We start from the raw sequence: 16,031 nt of genomic DNA on the forward strand, positions 1-16,031 counted from the left end.
AACTAAATAACTTGATTGCTTATGCAGCTTGAGGGGATCATTGAATTTACTGGAGATATTTCAGTGCTTGACATTCTATGCTAACATGTATTTGAATTGTGCATAAATCTATAGTAAGAATCTATTGTGAAAGATAAAACATTTAACTGTTTAATCAGTTGAATATATTGATTCTACTCTTCACATACTAATAATACACCTATGGAAAGGCAGAATGACACCTCAGGTGAAATGGAAACATTTAGAAACAAGTTAGAACATACGAAATATCATGGTATGATATGATGATGGACATGATCGTTGCACACACTGTATGAGGAAATGGAGAAGAATGGCTTAATCTAGCTGAACTTTTTGCATGTCAGGTGGTTGGAAATAAATCTGAATATATTAGCACTGAAGGGCAAGGTAGGGAATTTCAGATGGGTGAATGCTGTATATATAATGCCGTATATATTGGCCCGTGATGGGAAAGAGTCGGTGGATGGAAGAGAGAAGCCTTAATTTTGTGTGAAGTAAAATGAATTGCCATAGATATGGAGGTGGAGTCACATGTCTGTGAGCATGAATCCTGCACCATGTGTTGAGAAGACTATTTTCCCACATGAATCATCTCGGCATCTTTGTCAAAAATCAACTGACCCAAAATTTGAGAGTTTATTTGTGTAACCCGACATCTGTTCCTGTAATCTAAATGTCAGCCCTTACACTTTCATCTGGCCATTTTAATTACTGTTTTGTTTTTTTTTTAATCAGATACATCTCTTTGCCAGCATAGGTCCATATAGTTAAAGCTATGGTATTTCCAGTAGTCATGTATGAATGTGAGAGTTAGACCGTAAAGAAGGCTGAGTGCCAAAGAATTCATGCTTTCGAACTGTAGTGCTAGAGAACTTGAGAGTTCCTTAGATTGCAAGGATAGCAAACCAGTCAATCCTAAAGAAAATCAACCCTGAATATTCATTGGAAGGACTGATGCTGAGGCTGAAACTCCGACATTTGGCCACCTGATATGAAGAACTGACTCATTGGAAAAGACCCTGATGCTGGTAAAGATTGAAGGCAAAAGGAAATGGGGATGGCACAAGATGAGATTGGTAGATAGCATCACCGACTTAATAAACATTAATTTGAGGAAACTCTGGCAGGTAGTGGAGGACAGAGGAGCCTGTCCTGCTGCAGTCCCTGGGGTCACAAAGAATTGGACCCAAGTTAGCAACTGAACAACAACAGTTAGTTTTGAAGTTGAAAAGTGTGAGTCCTTTAATTTTTTGTCATTTTAAAGATTGCTTTGGCTTTTGTGTGTCTCTTGAATTTCCAGATGCATTTTGGGATAAACATCAGTTTATGCAAAGAAATGAGTGGTGATTTTGATATGGATTGCAGGAAATATGTAGATCAACTTATGGAGTAATGGCATTTTTAAATTGAGGTGAAATTTGCATCCTTATAACTAGCCATTTTAAACTGTACACTTTAACAAAAAATAAAGTGTACATTTTAGTGATATTTAGTGCATTCACATTATTGTGTTACAATTAACTCATTCATTAATCACTTTATAGAAACATATCCTATCCATTAAATCATCACTGTTCCAATTCCTCCACCCAATTATGTCCCAACCTGTGGTCTATGTTTTGTGTCTATGAATTTTCTTGCCATGGATATAGTGTATAACAGAACTCATAGTATTGCCACTTTTGTTTCTAACTTCTTTCACCTAGTATGTTTTGGAGGTTTATTTAACTTATAGCATGTATCAGTACTTTGTTTTTCTCTTTTATGGCTGCAAAATTTTTGATTTTATGTACATATGATAATTTTTATTCATTCATGTGCTGTTTCTTCATGGAGTGAAATTGATGAGATGTGGTAATTTTATGTCTAATATTTTAAGGAACAGCCAAACTTTTTCACAGTGACTGCAGCATTTATATTCCCACTGGCAATTAAAGGTTTCTATTTTCCAACATAATTGCCTGTACTTAATTTCCAATTTCTCGTCATTATTAAAACTTGCCTAGTTAATGTGAAGTGGTTTCTCATCATAGCTTTAATTTACATTTCCCTAATGAGCGATGAATTGGACATGTTTTTGCAGGGTGTTTGTGGCTTGTTATCTGGGTCATGAAGATCTTTTTTGTATAGTTCTTCTGTGTATCCGTGCCACCTCTTCTTAATATCTCTGCTTCTGTTAGGTCCATACCATTTCTGTCCTTTATTGAGCCCATCTTTGCATGAAATGTTCCCTTGGTATCTCTAATTTTCTTGAAGAGAGATCTAGCCTTTCCTATTCTATTGTTTTCCTTGATTTCTTTGCACTGATCCTGAGGAAGGCTTTCTTATCTCTCCTTGCTATTCTTTGGAATTCTGCATTCAAATGGGTTTATCTTTCTTTTTCTCCTTTGCTTTTCACGTCTTTTCTTTTCGCAGCTATTTGTAAGGCTGCCTCAGACAGTCATTTTGCTTTTTTGCATTTCTTTTTCTTGGGGATGGTCTTGATCCCTGTCTCCTGTACAATGTCACGAACCTCCTTCCATAGTTCATCAGGCACGTTGTCTATCAGATCTAGTTCCTTAAATCTATTTCTCACTTCCAGCGTATAATCATAAGGGATTTGATTTAGGTCATATGTGAATGGTCTAGTGGTTTTCCCCACTCTCTTCAATTTAAGTCTGAATTTGGCAATAAGGAGTTCATGATCTGAGCCACAGACAGCTCACAGTCTTGTTTTTGGACTTCCAAAACAAGCCACTGGTGATGGAATTCCAGTTGAGCTATTTCAAATCCTTAAAGATGATACTGTGAAAGTGCTGCACTCAATATGTCAGCAAATTTGGAAAACTCGGCAGTGACCACAGGACTGGAAGATGTCAGTTTTCATTCCAATCCCAAAGAAAGACAATGTCAAAGAATGCTCAAACTACCACACAGTTGCACTCATCTCATATGGTAGTAAAGTAATGATCAAAATTCTCAAAGTCAGGCTTCAGCAATACGTGAATTGTGAACTTCCAGATGTTCAGGTTGGTTTTAGAAAAGGCAGAGGAACCAGAGATCAAATTGCCAACATCCACTGGATCATCGAAAAAGCAAGAGCGTTCCAGGAAAACATCTATTTCTGCTTTACTGACTATGCCAAAACCTTTGACTGTGTGGATGACAATAAACTGTGGAAAATTCTGAAAGCGATGGGAATACCAGACCACCTGACCTGCCTCTTAAGAAACCTGTATGCAGGTCAGGAAGCAACAGTTAGAACTGAATATGGAACAACAGACTGGTTCCAAACAGGGAAAGGAGTAAGTCAAGGCTATAAATTGTCATCCTGCTTATATAAGGTATACGCAGAGTACATCATGAGAATCGCTGGGTTGGAGAAAGTACAAGCTGGAATCAAGATTGCCAGGGGAAATATCAATAACCTCAGATATGCAGATGACACCCCCATTATGGCAGAAATTGAAGAAGAACTAAAGAGCCTCTTGATGACAGTGAAAGAGGAGATTGAAAAAGTTGGTTTAAAGCTCAACATTCATAAAACTAAGATCATGGCATCCGATCCCACCACTTCATGGTAAATAGATGGGGAAACAGTGGAAACAGTGACTGACTTTATGTTCTTGGGCTCCAAAATCAATGCAGATGGAGATTGCAGACATGAAGTAAAAAGATGCTTACTCCTTGGAAGGAAAGTTATGACCAACCTAGACAGCATATTAAAAAGCAGAGACATTACTTTGTCCACAAAGATCCGTCTAGTCAAGGCTATAGTTTTTCCAGTGGTCATGTATGGATATGAGAGTTGGACTATAAAGAAAGCTGAGCGCAGAAGAATTGATGCTTTTGAGCTGTGGTGTTGGAGAAGACTCTTGAGGATTCCTTGGACTGCAAGGAGATCCAACCAGCCCATCTTAAAGATCATCAGTCCTGGGTGTTCATTGGAAGGACTGATGTTGAACCTGAATCTCCCATAATTTGGCCACCTGATGCGAAGAGCTGACTCATTTGAAAAGACCCTGGTGCTGGGAAAGATTGAGGGCAGGAAGAGAAGGGGATGACAGAGGATGAGATGGTTAGATGGCATCACTGATTCACTGGACATGAGTTTGAGTAAACGCTGGGAGCTTCATGGACTGAGTGGCCTGACGTGCTGCACTCCATGGGGTTGCAAAGAGTCAGACACAACTGAGCGACTGACCTGAACTGAACTTCTTGATGAATTCACCTTTCTTAGTCCAGTATAAAGCATCCCATTCTTGTTTTTTCCCTTTAAACTATTTTTGATAAGCTTTCTTCTAATATTAATATAGCCAGTCTAGCTTTATTTGGTACTCATAGCTTACAAACTCTCCTTCTTTCTCATTCAATATATTTGTATTTTAGCATCTCAAGTGAGTTTCTTGTACAACACACAGGGTTTTTTGTTTTTTTTAGAATAGTTGACCTGTAACATGTACAGTTATATAACAGTAAGTTATAGGTGTACCACATAATGACTCCCTATATTACAAAATAATTACTACAATATTCACAATTAACATTTTACCACACATAGTCATAGATTTTTCCTTGTAAATCTTAAGATTTACTTTCAGCAATTCAAATAGGGAATATGCCATTAATTACAGTCACCATGCTGTATATTACATCACCAAGGCTTATTTGTTTTATAGCTGGACATTTGTACCTTTGATTCCCTTCGCTCATTTTGACCTCTTCTCCCATCTCTGGTAGCCACCAATGTGTTCTCTCTGAGATCAAGTTATTAGAATATTTCACATATAAAGTTGATCACGTGGTATTTGTCTTTCTGTTTCTAATTTCCTTTACCTAGCATAATAAATACAAGGCCCATCCATTTTGCCACAGGTGTCAGGATTTCCTTCTTTTATGGCTAAATTATATTCTATACTGGTATAGATTTATTGGGGATATGTAGTGGAATATTTCCATACACAGTTTAAAATTTTATTCCCTCAATATCTGTCTTAAATCATGCGTTTCAATCAAAGAGATCAGTCATATTGAAGGATTTATTTCTGCCTGTAATTTTTTCCTCTAATATATTTTATAATTTTGCTTCTCAATTCCATCAGTATAGCCTTGTTTTGGTTTGATCAAATTTTTTCTAGTGTAACTTTTTAAATTTCCATTCAAATTTTTTGTGTATTTTAAAATTAATTTCTTAGTACTTTTAAAAGAGATTACTGTTACCATTCTAAATTCGTAACAATTCAGTATGAACTGATTCCTCAGTAGTTTCAAATCACATACAGAAACTCTGCTCCCATCCATCTTCACCCCCTTATTTCACCAGTGTACAAAATTATATCTCTACAGTATACTAACACATATATATGGAATTTAGAAAGATGGTACCGATAACCCTATATGCAAGACAGAAAAGAGAAACAGATGTATAGAACAGACTTTTGGGCTCTATGAGAGAAGGCGAGGGTGGGCTGATCTGAAGGAACAGCATCAAATCGTGTATATTATCAAGTGTGAAACAGATCGCCAGTCCGGTTTGGATGCAGGAGACAAGTGCTCAGGGCTGGTACACCTGGGATGACCCAGAGGGATGGGATGGGAAGGGAGGTGGGAGAGGGGTTCAGGATGGGGAACACATGTAAATCCATGGCTGATTCATGTCAATATATGGCAAAAACCACTACAATATTGTAAAGTAATTAGCCTCCAACTAATAAAAATAAATGAAAAAACTTATATGTTTATATTTTGTGCCTAGAATCATCTCTTTATAATGAATTTTTAATAAAGTTTTCTTTTACATAATTTAAAAAGTGAAATGAAGCTTTTCTATTAGAATACAGTAGAAGCAGTGATAGATTTCTTCTTCTTGGTATCTAAAATCACTGTGGATGGTGACCGCACCCATGAAAGCTATGACAAATGTAAATAGCATATTAAAAAGCTGAGCCTCTACTTTGTAAACAAAGATCCTTGTAGTCAAGGTTATGGTTTTTCCAGTACTCATGTATGGATGTGAGAGATGGACAATAAAGAAGGCAGCGCGCCAAGGAATTGATGCTTTCTAACCAGGGTGCTGGAGAAGGCTCTTGAGAGTTCCCTGGATGGCAAGGAGATCAAACCAGTCAATCTTAAATGAAATCAACCCTAAATATTCATTGGAAGGACTGATGCTGAACCTGAAGCTCCAGTACTTTGGCCACCTGATGCACACAGACGACTCACTGGAAAAGACTCCGATGCTGAGAAATACTGAGGGCAGAAGGAAAACAGGGTGACAGAGGATGAGATAATCGGAGGATGAATCATCTCAGAAGATGAATGGTATCACCAATTCAGTGGACATGAACTTGTGCAAACTTCAGGAGATGGTGACAGAGAGGGAAGCCTGGCATGCTGCAGTCCTTGGGGTACCAAAGAGTTAGATGCCACTTGGTGACTGAGCAACAACAACAATAGTAGTTTTTGCTTTTTTATTTGCCTACCTACTTATTTTTAACAAGGAACTTTATCAATCTGGCTTTGACTTATCATCTTGTATCTTTGGTTTTGTTAACCAGGAACTCCTTACCCTTTATTTTGGGGTGTCTTATAGCTCCTATTTTATGGAGGGATAGTTTTGCCACTTACAAAAGTCTTGGTGGACATAATTACCTTCAGGATTTTAAATATATCTTTCCACTGATTTTTGGCCTCTACAGTTTTTGTGGAAAAAATGAAATGTTATCATATGGGTGATACTTTGTATATGACAAGTTACTATTCTCTTGATGCTTTGAACATTCTCTCCTGTGCTTTGCCTTTTGACAGTTTTACTAAAATATGCCTTACTGTGAGTCTGTTTGGTTTTATCCTTCTTGGAGTTTGTTTAGCTTTTTGGATTTAGAGATTCATGTACTTTGCAAAAGTTTGGAAGTTTTCAGTCATTCTTATTTCAAATACTTATTCATTCTCGATCTCTCTTCTGGGACTCTATAAAGTGGATGTTAGTACAATTGATTGAGTTCCATGGGTCCTTTAGGATCTATTTATTTTTCTTTATTCCTTTTTCTTTCTTATAATCACATTGCAAATTTTTATTCTTTCTTCAGGCATGCTGTTTCTTTCTCGAGTTTTCTGTTGTCTACTATTCAAACTTTCTAGTAAATTTAAAATTTTTCAGGTATTGCATTTTTTTAGCTCCAAAATTCTGTTTGATTTATTTTTATAGAAATTTTCTCATTATTTTGTACTTGTTATGTACTTTTCAGATTTTCTTTAGTTCTTGATGTTTTCCATCAGTTGTTTAAGCATATTTAAGACATGTATTTAAAAGTTTTTATTTAGTAAGTCCATGCCTGGACTTCCTCAGGAATTATTTGTGTCAGCTTGGTTTTTTACGTGTTAGTGGCCCATGCTTCTTCCTTTTTGGTATATTTTATAACTTTTTAATTAAATTATTCCTAGGAAAAGGACAATCAAGAACTGGTGTATACGGTTGAAAACTTGGCAAACACTATATTGGATTTGTTTATAGCTGGAACAGAGACAACGAGCACCACACTGAGATATGGGCTCCTCCTCCTGCTGAAACACCCTGAGGTCACAGGTATGATAACATGGTGGGCGGGGTGACTGCAGAAGAGATGAGAGAAAGATGCTTGAATGTACTCTACCTTGTTTCTCTCAGAAAACTATTTAAGTCTCTGAGCAGCTTCATTTTTCTCACATTTAATGAAGGTATAGTAATCTGACATCTTTACATAATATGAGATGACTAAGAGGAGTAGAGACTCTGTGAATGGTAAGAATGTCAACACTGTAGCATATGAATTTCATGGGAGGTCATGTGTAGCAGGCATGGCCAGCATGAATTGACCTGGGGCTGCATATTGGTTTTATCATGGAAATGTAACTGTGATGGCCCTTCATTCTGAAAATGAGATGTTCCAAACAACAGTGTCTGAGGACTACTCGGTGGTCTAGTGTTTACAACTCCACCTCCAATTCACAGGGTATGTCTTCAATCCCAGTTTGGAGAGCTAAGGTCCCATGTGCTATGGAGGGTGGCCAAGAGTCAAAACAAAAGAAAAAAAAAAAAAAAAAAGCCAGTGTTGGGAAAATGGAAATGCTCCTTACAAAACCATAATTGGAAATCGTAGAAATTTAGTGAAGCTACCTGATATACTTTCCATAGTCTAGGAAGTTCTCTAAAGAGTTAGATTGATGATAAATTGGCTTAAGATATTTATGTAAAGGAATTTTGTTGGTCCATAAGTTTCTTTTCAGAAGAGTGGTTATTGCCAAAAAATGCATTTTGAGGAGTCAAGAATTTTATCTTTCACAAGAACTTTTCGTTAGAAATTAATTTTTAAAGGATTATGGTTATGCGTCACTGTTTAGAAACATATATTACCTTGATTAGTGTCAGAATAGCCCTGAAATGATTATAACATATGAGAATTAGCCTTTTAAAGTTGGAGAAGAGGCCAAGAAGCAGTCAACAAATATTCAACAGATTTCTGAAATATAGAGAGCATATTGAGGGGTGACAATGAAGTCAGTAGAGAGGATGAAGTTGTTGTTCAGTCACTGAGTTGTGTCCAGCTCTTTGCAACCCCATAGACTGCAGCACGTCAGGCTACCCCGTCCTTTAGTATCTCCCAGAGTTTGCTCAAATTCATGTCCATTGAGTCGGTGATGCTATCTACCCATCTCATCTTCTGCTGCTCCTTTCTCCTTTTACCCTCAATCTTTCCCAGCATCAGGGTCTTTTCCAAAGAGTTGGCTCTTTGCATCAGGTAGCCAGAATATTGAAGATTCAGCTTCAGCATCTGTCCTTCCTTTGAATATTCAGGGTTGATTTCCCTTAAGATTAATTTTTTTGATCACCTTTTAATCCAAGGGACTCTCAAGAGTCTTCACCAGGACCACAATTCAAAGCCATCAATTCTTCAGTGTTCAGCCTTCTTTATGGTCCAATTCTCACATCCATACATGACTACTGGAAAGGCCTTACCTTTGACTATATAGAATTTTATCAGCAACATGATGTCTCTGGTTCCTATTACTCTGGCCTGGTTTGTCATAGTTTTCCTTCCAAGGAGCAAGCATCTTTTAATTTTGTGGCTGCACTCACCATCTGCAGTGATTTTGGAGCCTAAGAAGATAAAATCTGTCACTACTTTCACTTTTTCCCCTTCTATTTGGTATGAAGTAATGGGACCGGATTCCATGATCTTAGTTTTTTGAATGTTGAGTTTTAAGCTGACTTTATCACTCTCCTCTTTCACCCTCATCAAGAGGGTCTTCAGCTCCTCTTCACTTTCAACCATGAGAGTGGTATCATCAAATGAGAAGTCATTTATGTTCTTATAGTCCTAAAAGTTCTGAATTGGGAAGTACCTAATTTCAAAAAGGATGAAGGGAGACAAAGGCTGATAAAAGTAGCTCTCCCAGCCACAAGTCTTTGATAACTCCTTTTATCAGGTAACTTTGATTCTCTAATAGGATGAGAGAGGTTTACTGTCTATAGAAATGGAATATAAGAAGTCCTACACTCAGGACGCTTGGGGGAAAGAGTGAGGTCACAACATAGAGGAAAGATTAGGGAAGAATCCACTTCTTGAATTCAGAGATCCTTAGTCCCTTTCTCCATCCTGCTTCCTGAAATTCAGCTGCCAGAGAAAAACTCCAGAGTGAGCACTCTGGAGAAAGACTTCCAAGTTTTGCCATCTAGACAGAAAATTATCTTAACATGTCTCACAGAGTGAATGAAATATAAACATCCTTCCCAAGACACAAGGTCACGAAATTTCAGAACCCCAGGATGAAAGAGAAAATCACAAAACCTTTCAGAGAGATGTAGCAGATCATAGATAAAAGATTAGAGTTCACAACAGCATCAGAATTCAAGAGTAAATATCAAACTGGGTATTAATTTTTAAAGGGTGTTTTCAGTCTTGTATGTTTGTCACAGTTTTTATCCATAGTTTCCCCTATCTCATCCAGATGCCTGAAGTCATGTCAAGGAAGTCATGGGCTCTGGGGATTTGAAAAGCTCATGAAGGAGAGTGAAAGTGTCAGGGCTATTGCTAGATAGCAAGCCTGGAAAATATCCACATCTAAATGGACTAGGTGGATAAAGCAGGTGTGAGGAGAGACATCAAGAGCAAAAGAGAGGTGATGGAGTATCTGTAACTTCTGAATAATAAGTAAATTTTTATTAGGAGTTTGAAACATCTGCCTCAGGGTTAGGAAACAATCCTAGGTCAAGATACAGAGTTGTTTGAACTGAACTAAAATAATATGGATAGGTCCAAGAAAGTACCAAAAAGGAACATAATCATAATTTTCTTACCAGGAAGCAATGTTTATTTAGTCAGAATGCTGTTAGAGTGAATATTCTAACAGCCAAAAGTTGTGGTGTAAATATATTTGGGAAATGGACTAAGGGGATTTGTGTGTGTGTTTTGTGTGTGTGTGTGTGTGTGAGTGAGTGTGCATGCGATTTTGTATGAGTGGGGGGGTGGAGATGTAAATTCTCAACTCTCATGCCAGGACATCAGATTATTGTTTTAAAATCTGCAAGTTAAAAATAGAAGCAAAGAGTCATTATTTAGAAATAGGATATGAATTTCAGAAGAAACTGCTAAAATGCTCATAGTGGTGGCATTTGGCAATAGGAGGATAAAGTGAATACCATCACAAATTGTTCATGCAAAATACAAAATAAAACACATATAAGTTAAATTTTAGCCTATATTATTTTGAAGTAAAATTAATACTTTATTTTATAAAATTTTATAAAATTAACATTTTATTCTTGTTTCTTTTTTCAAGGACAATATTTTTTAATAATTAATTTTAATTGGAGGCATTACTTTACAATATTGTGGTGGATTTTGCCATACATTGACATGAATTGGCCACGGTGTACATGTATCTCCCATCGCCAACTCCCCTCCCACCTCCCTCCCCATTTCATCCCTCTCAGTTGTCCCACTGCACCGGCTTTGAGTGCCCTGTTTCATGCATCAAACTTGAACTGGTGATCTATTTCACATATGGTAATCTATATGTTTCAATGCTATTCTCTCAAATCATACCACCCTCACTTTCTCCCACAGAGTCCAAAAGTCTGTTCTTTATGTCTGTATCTCTTTTGCTGTCTTGCATATAGGGTCGTCGTTAACCATCTTTCTAAATTGCATATATATATTGCAGTATATATATATATGTATATATATCTTGCAATAAATATACTGTATTGGTGTTTTTCTTTCTGACTTTCTAAATTGCATATATATATTGCAATAAATATACTGTATTGGTGTTTTTCTTTCTGACTTACTTCATTCCGTATAATAGACTGCAGTTTCACCACTTCATTAGAACTGATTCAAATGTGTTCTTTTTAATAGCTGAGTAATATTCCATTGTGGATATGTACCACAACTTTCTTATCCATTCATCTGCCAATGTGATTTCTTGACTTTATATTCTGCTTATATTTGAAACATTTCATCATTTCTCTTTGTTTTATCATGTATGCTAATATAGAGATATGTATAGATGTATCTTAAGCCAGGCTTGTAAGAGACTTACATGTGTCTGTACTATGGCCATTACCTCTCTATGTTTAGGTTCCTTTCTGGTCTTGTAGTTTATGTGTATAATGATGTTGAAAGTGAAAGAAAGTGTTAATTGTTCAGTTGTGTCCCTTTGCGACCCCATGGGCTGTAGCCCACCATGCTCCTCTGTCCATAGGATTTTCCAGGCGATTGCTAGAGTGAATAGCCATTTCCTGCTCCAGGGCATCTTTCCAAACCAGGGATAGAACCCAGGTCTCCAATATTACAGACAGATTCTTTACCATCTGAACCACTAGGGAAGTCCATAATGCTGTTGAGACACCTTCATAATGCCTCATGTATCCCTGAATTAGTATGGAATAAGGGTGTGCATTTTCCTCTTTCTCCTTACTCTTTTCTTCTTACTTATCTCTTATCAGTTAAGGTCCAGGAAGAGATTGACCGTGTCATTGGCAGACACCGGATCCCCCGCATGCAGGACAGGAGCCACATGCCCTACACGGACGCTGTGATCCACGAGATCCAGAGATACGCTGATCTGCTCCCCACCAGTCTTCCCCATGCAGTGACCCGTGACATTAAATTCAGAAACTACCTCATCCCCAAGGTAAGACTGGTTTCTCTTATACTGACCTCATTGGTTGCATAGTTCCTATTTACAGAGTATGGGCACAACCCTCGATGAACACAAGGTGAGAGAAGTAAAAATAGTCTTGTGTGTGGTGGCTTGATGGGTTGTGTGTTGTTTCCAGTTTAATCTGTAAAGGTTTGTAACAGATTTTGACAGGTAGTAGTGCAAGACTTCCACATTTTTTGTTTCTTTTATATTGTTTGTTTAACCATAACTGTCCACATTTCCAACTGAATGTTAGTATCAATTTCTCAATTTACCAAAATACTCTGCAGGGATTTTCTTTTAGAATGGTGACATTTTAGATCAATTTAGAAAGACTGAATATCATGATATGAATATGATACAGTCTCCCTGTTTGAAAGGGTTTTCTGTAAGGTTTTTCAATAATTTATTCCAGGCACTGGCTTGAATATTTTTGGGATAATTTTCCCAAGGTGGTTATTGTAGTTACAAATTTTTTAAATGCCTTTTCCATTTTTTGTATGTAATATCAAAATATAATTGATTTTATAATTTTTATGACCTTATACATAACAAACTTGCTAAATTTAAAATCATTTCTGAAAATTTCTTTCTAGTTAATTGCAATTTCTATATACATTATCCTGTTATCTGGGTTAATATCTTTGTACCATCCTTTATTTATTTCTGGTCTGAAGGAGAGTTGAGATTAACATCTCACTATTGGGAATGATGTTCTATGTATATTTTGTTAGTTTTTTAAAAATCAAATTAAGAAAGTTTGCCTGGTAGCCTAGTGGTAAAATAATCCTCTTGCCAGTACAGGAGATGCAGGAGACACCAGTTCAATCCCTGGGTCAGAAAGAGCCCCTGGAGAAGGAAATGGCAACCCACTCCAGTATTCTCGCCTGGAAAACCCTGCCAGAGGAGCCTGGTGGGCTACAGTCCATGGGCACAAAAAGTGTTGGACATGACTGAGCAGGAGTACGGACAGCGTATATTTGATAGACCATACCAGGTTGTTTTAGTTAATGCAGAATTCAGGTTAAATCATTGATAAGTCAGAATGATTTCACTATATTGCAATATATGAAAATTTCTTCCATTAATAACCACTTATGTATCCAACTATCCATCAAAACCTCCTTACTTCAGTATGCATGCCTCAATAACAGTGATTATTGTATACAGAGGAATAATAGCATGTCTACACAGGGGTTATCACTGAAACAATGATATTATCTAATGCACCGGCTATACTTAAAATATCCTAATTTTCTTAAAATAACCCTTCTAGTCTTTTTTTTCCCCTTCATAAATGAGGTGAGGGTCCATACTGCCACTTATTCCATTATTATTCATTATGCAGTCCTGTTCACATGATAAAGTGGTATTTGCCAGACTGCTCCAGAGCAGAGGTCCTTTTCTTACATTTAATACACCAAAATCTATTGCATGGTCCATTAGGGCTTTGAGAGTATAGTGTTTCTTAATAATTGACCCAACAGTTTTAGCTTTGCTAGCAAAACTTGTTTAAATTGATGATATTAACCTAATTGATATGAAATGATTTTTCTAGTTTCATCATTCTTCCTGTGTTTCAAATCTAGGATTAATCTGTGATGACGTCAACTGCATTTTTGTTTCTTAAATAATTTTATTTATTTATTCATTTATTTTTGGCTGTGCTGGGTCTTTGTTGCTACACGTGGGCTTTTCTCTAGTTGTGACGAGTGGGGCTTAACCTTCGTTGCAGTTCATGGGCCTTCCATTTTGCATGACTTCTCTTGTTGTGGAGCATGTGCTCTAGGGCACAAGGGCTTCACCAGCTGTGGTGATTTGGCTCAATAGTTGTGGTTCCCAGGTTCTAGAGCACAGGTTCAGTAGTTTGGTGCCTTGGCTTATCTGCTCCACAGCATGTGGGATCTTCTTGGACAGGGATCAAAACTGTGTCTCCTGCATTGGCAAGTGGATTCTTTACCAATGAACTACCAGGGAAGCCTTACCATATATTTTAAAATAAAGACGGACTGTCTGCTTGGCAATGGTAAACACTAATATTTGTTACCATACTTATTATCACAGAAAATCATATATCCATTTATAAAAAACACTGTGAACAGGTAACACCAGAACTTTATAGTTCAATAGACACTTCCATTTTAAACCATAATCCAAATATGAGATGAGTGAAAATTGAAATGAGAAAGCACCTGGTGGTAATAGACACTAGTATTCAAATATAATGGTTAGCGGATTGGATTCATGAGGTCTGACACCCTAGGACCTAGATATCAAGATTTTCAGATGCTGTTGAAGTTCACTTCAGCAGCATCACTGCCACTAGTCTTAAACTTATCCTTGTTAATTACTTGTTCTGTCTGCCTCAGAATACCACTGCCCTTCTTTGGACTAAGGATTCCTTATTATTGATCCCTGGAATGGACTAAGTGTTTTGCAGCATTCCTTCTAGCTTTGTGACTTCTCCATAGTTTAGCTTATCTTCACCTGTTCTTTCCAGGGCACAGATATATTGACATCACTGACTTCTGTGCTTCATGATGACAAAGAATTCCCCAATCCTGGGGTATTTGATCCTGGCCACTTCCTGGATGAGAGTGGCAACTTTAGGAAGAGTGACTATTTCATGGCTTTCTCTACAGGTAATAATTTTTTTTCCTCAGTCCTTTAGAGGACAAGATACCTTCTAAGGATCAGTTGGGAGTTACATAGTAATCCTATGGGGCTGGTAGAAATGCTTTCTCCATGATGAGGGGCAGCAATCCCAATGCCCACGCACTTTCCCTCCACATGAGACATTGTCATTATTGGGCTAGATTACTGGAGCTTTGGAGAAGTGACTCAGTTATTTCAAATTTAGAAATAAAACTTGAATTGGGAACTGCAAATGTAAGAGAACCATATCTTAGCCAAAAAGAACCGTGTGTTATAAAACCTCAAGATGTGTTGGAGGTTGGTGAAGAGTAGGTATACTTAGAGCAGAGAACAGAGGCTGTGTGGAATGAAAAGAAACATGTGGGACTCCTAGACCAGGATCAGAAAATAAAGCCAGTATATGTGACTTTCTAGAAAAAGATGGATAGAAACCTGAAAATATGAAATTGTGGTTATAATATGTGAATAATTTAATGAAGTGTTTGGAATAGTCAGTAAATATTTGTTGAAAGAGTAATATTTGCTATGGGAAGATGTCAGGTGGATAGCATATGTGTCCACCCTTTGTCCATCAGTCGCCCTAGTCATCCTGCTTTCCATCCATCCACTCAAACATTCATCAAATGGATACTACATAATCTCTTTCTGAGAGCCAGAAAGACAGAGTTCAAGGAATATGTACTCTCTGTGTTTGTTATTTTCAGGAAAACGTGTTTGTGTGGGAGAGGGCCTGGCCCGCATGGAGCTGTTTTTATTCCTGACCACAATTTTACAAAAATTTACCTTGAAATCTGTGGTTGACCCAAAGGACCTCGACACCACCCCATTTGTCAATGGGTTACTTTCTGTGCCACCATTTTACCAGCTCTGTTTCATTCCTGTGTGAGGAATGGTAGATCCTCTGATTTCTTCAGTGATGTTGCCTTCAACTCCCTCTCATCTGGGGCATCTTTCACCTGCTTCCCCTCATTGTTCCTGATAGTGCTTGCTCTGACCTCTCTTCATTCATTGTGCAATTTCAATGCAGAAATGTATCTGCTGTTTTTCATACTCTGTAACATCTGTATTAGCTACCAGATAATGCACATAATTATCTGATGTTGAATAGTTCTGCATTCATAGGACTATATACTCCATCAAAATAAAACAAGATGATTACTCTCTGTATAATGCAGAGCTATTTCTGCTAT

The 16,031-nt window shown here is 37.3% G+C and overlaps 1 protein-coding gene across 3 annotated transcripts in view; it reads left to right on the plus strand.

Annotated features, from left to right (window-relative positions):
- The window catches only part of LOC136158240 (cytochrome P450 2C19-like), a 31,708-nt gene extending 15,981 nt beyond the window's left edge, over positions 1-15,727 (plus strand). For all 3 annotated transcript variants that reach the window (XM_065920020.1, XM_065920019.1, XM_065920021.1), the window contains 4 exons: positions 7,444-7,585; positions 11,990-12,177; positions 14,687-14,828; positions 15,546-15,727. In XM_065920020.1, the coding sequence (XP_065776092.1) occupies positions 7,444-7,585; positions 11,990-12,177; positions 14,687-14,828; positions 15,546-15,727 (654 nt within the window). The remainder of the gene's footprint in view (positions 1-7,443; positions 7,586-11,989; positions 12,178-14,686; positions 14,829-15,545) is intronic.
- The last annotated feature ends 304 nt before the right edge of the window (positions 15,728-16,031 follow it).

Source organism: Muntiacus reevesi, chromosome 2, assembly GCF_963930625.1.
Source record: "Muntiacus reevesi chromosome 2, mMunRee1.1, whole genome shotgun sequence".
NCBI classification, from domain to species: Eukaryota; Metazoa; Chordata; class Mammalia; order Artiodactyla; family Cervidae; genus Muntiacus; species Muntiacus reevesi.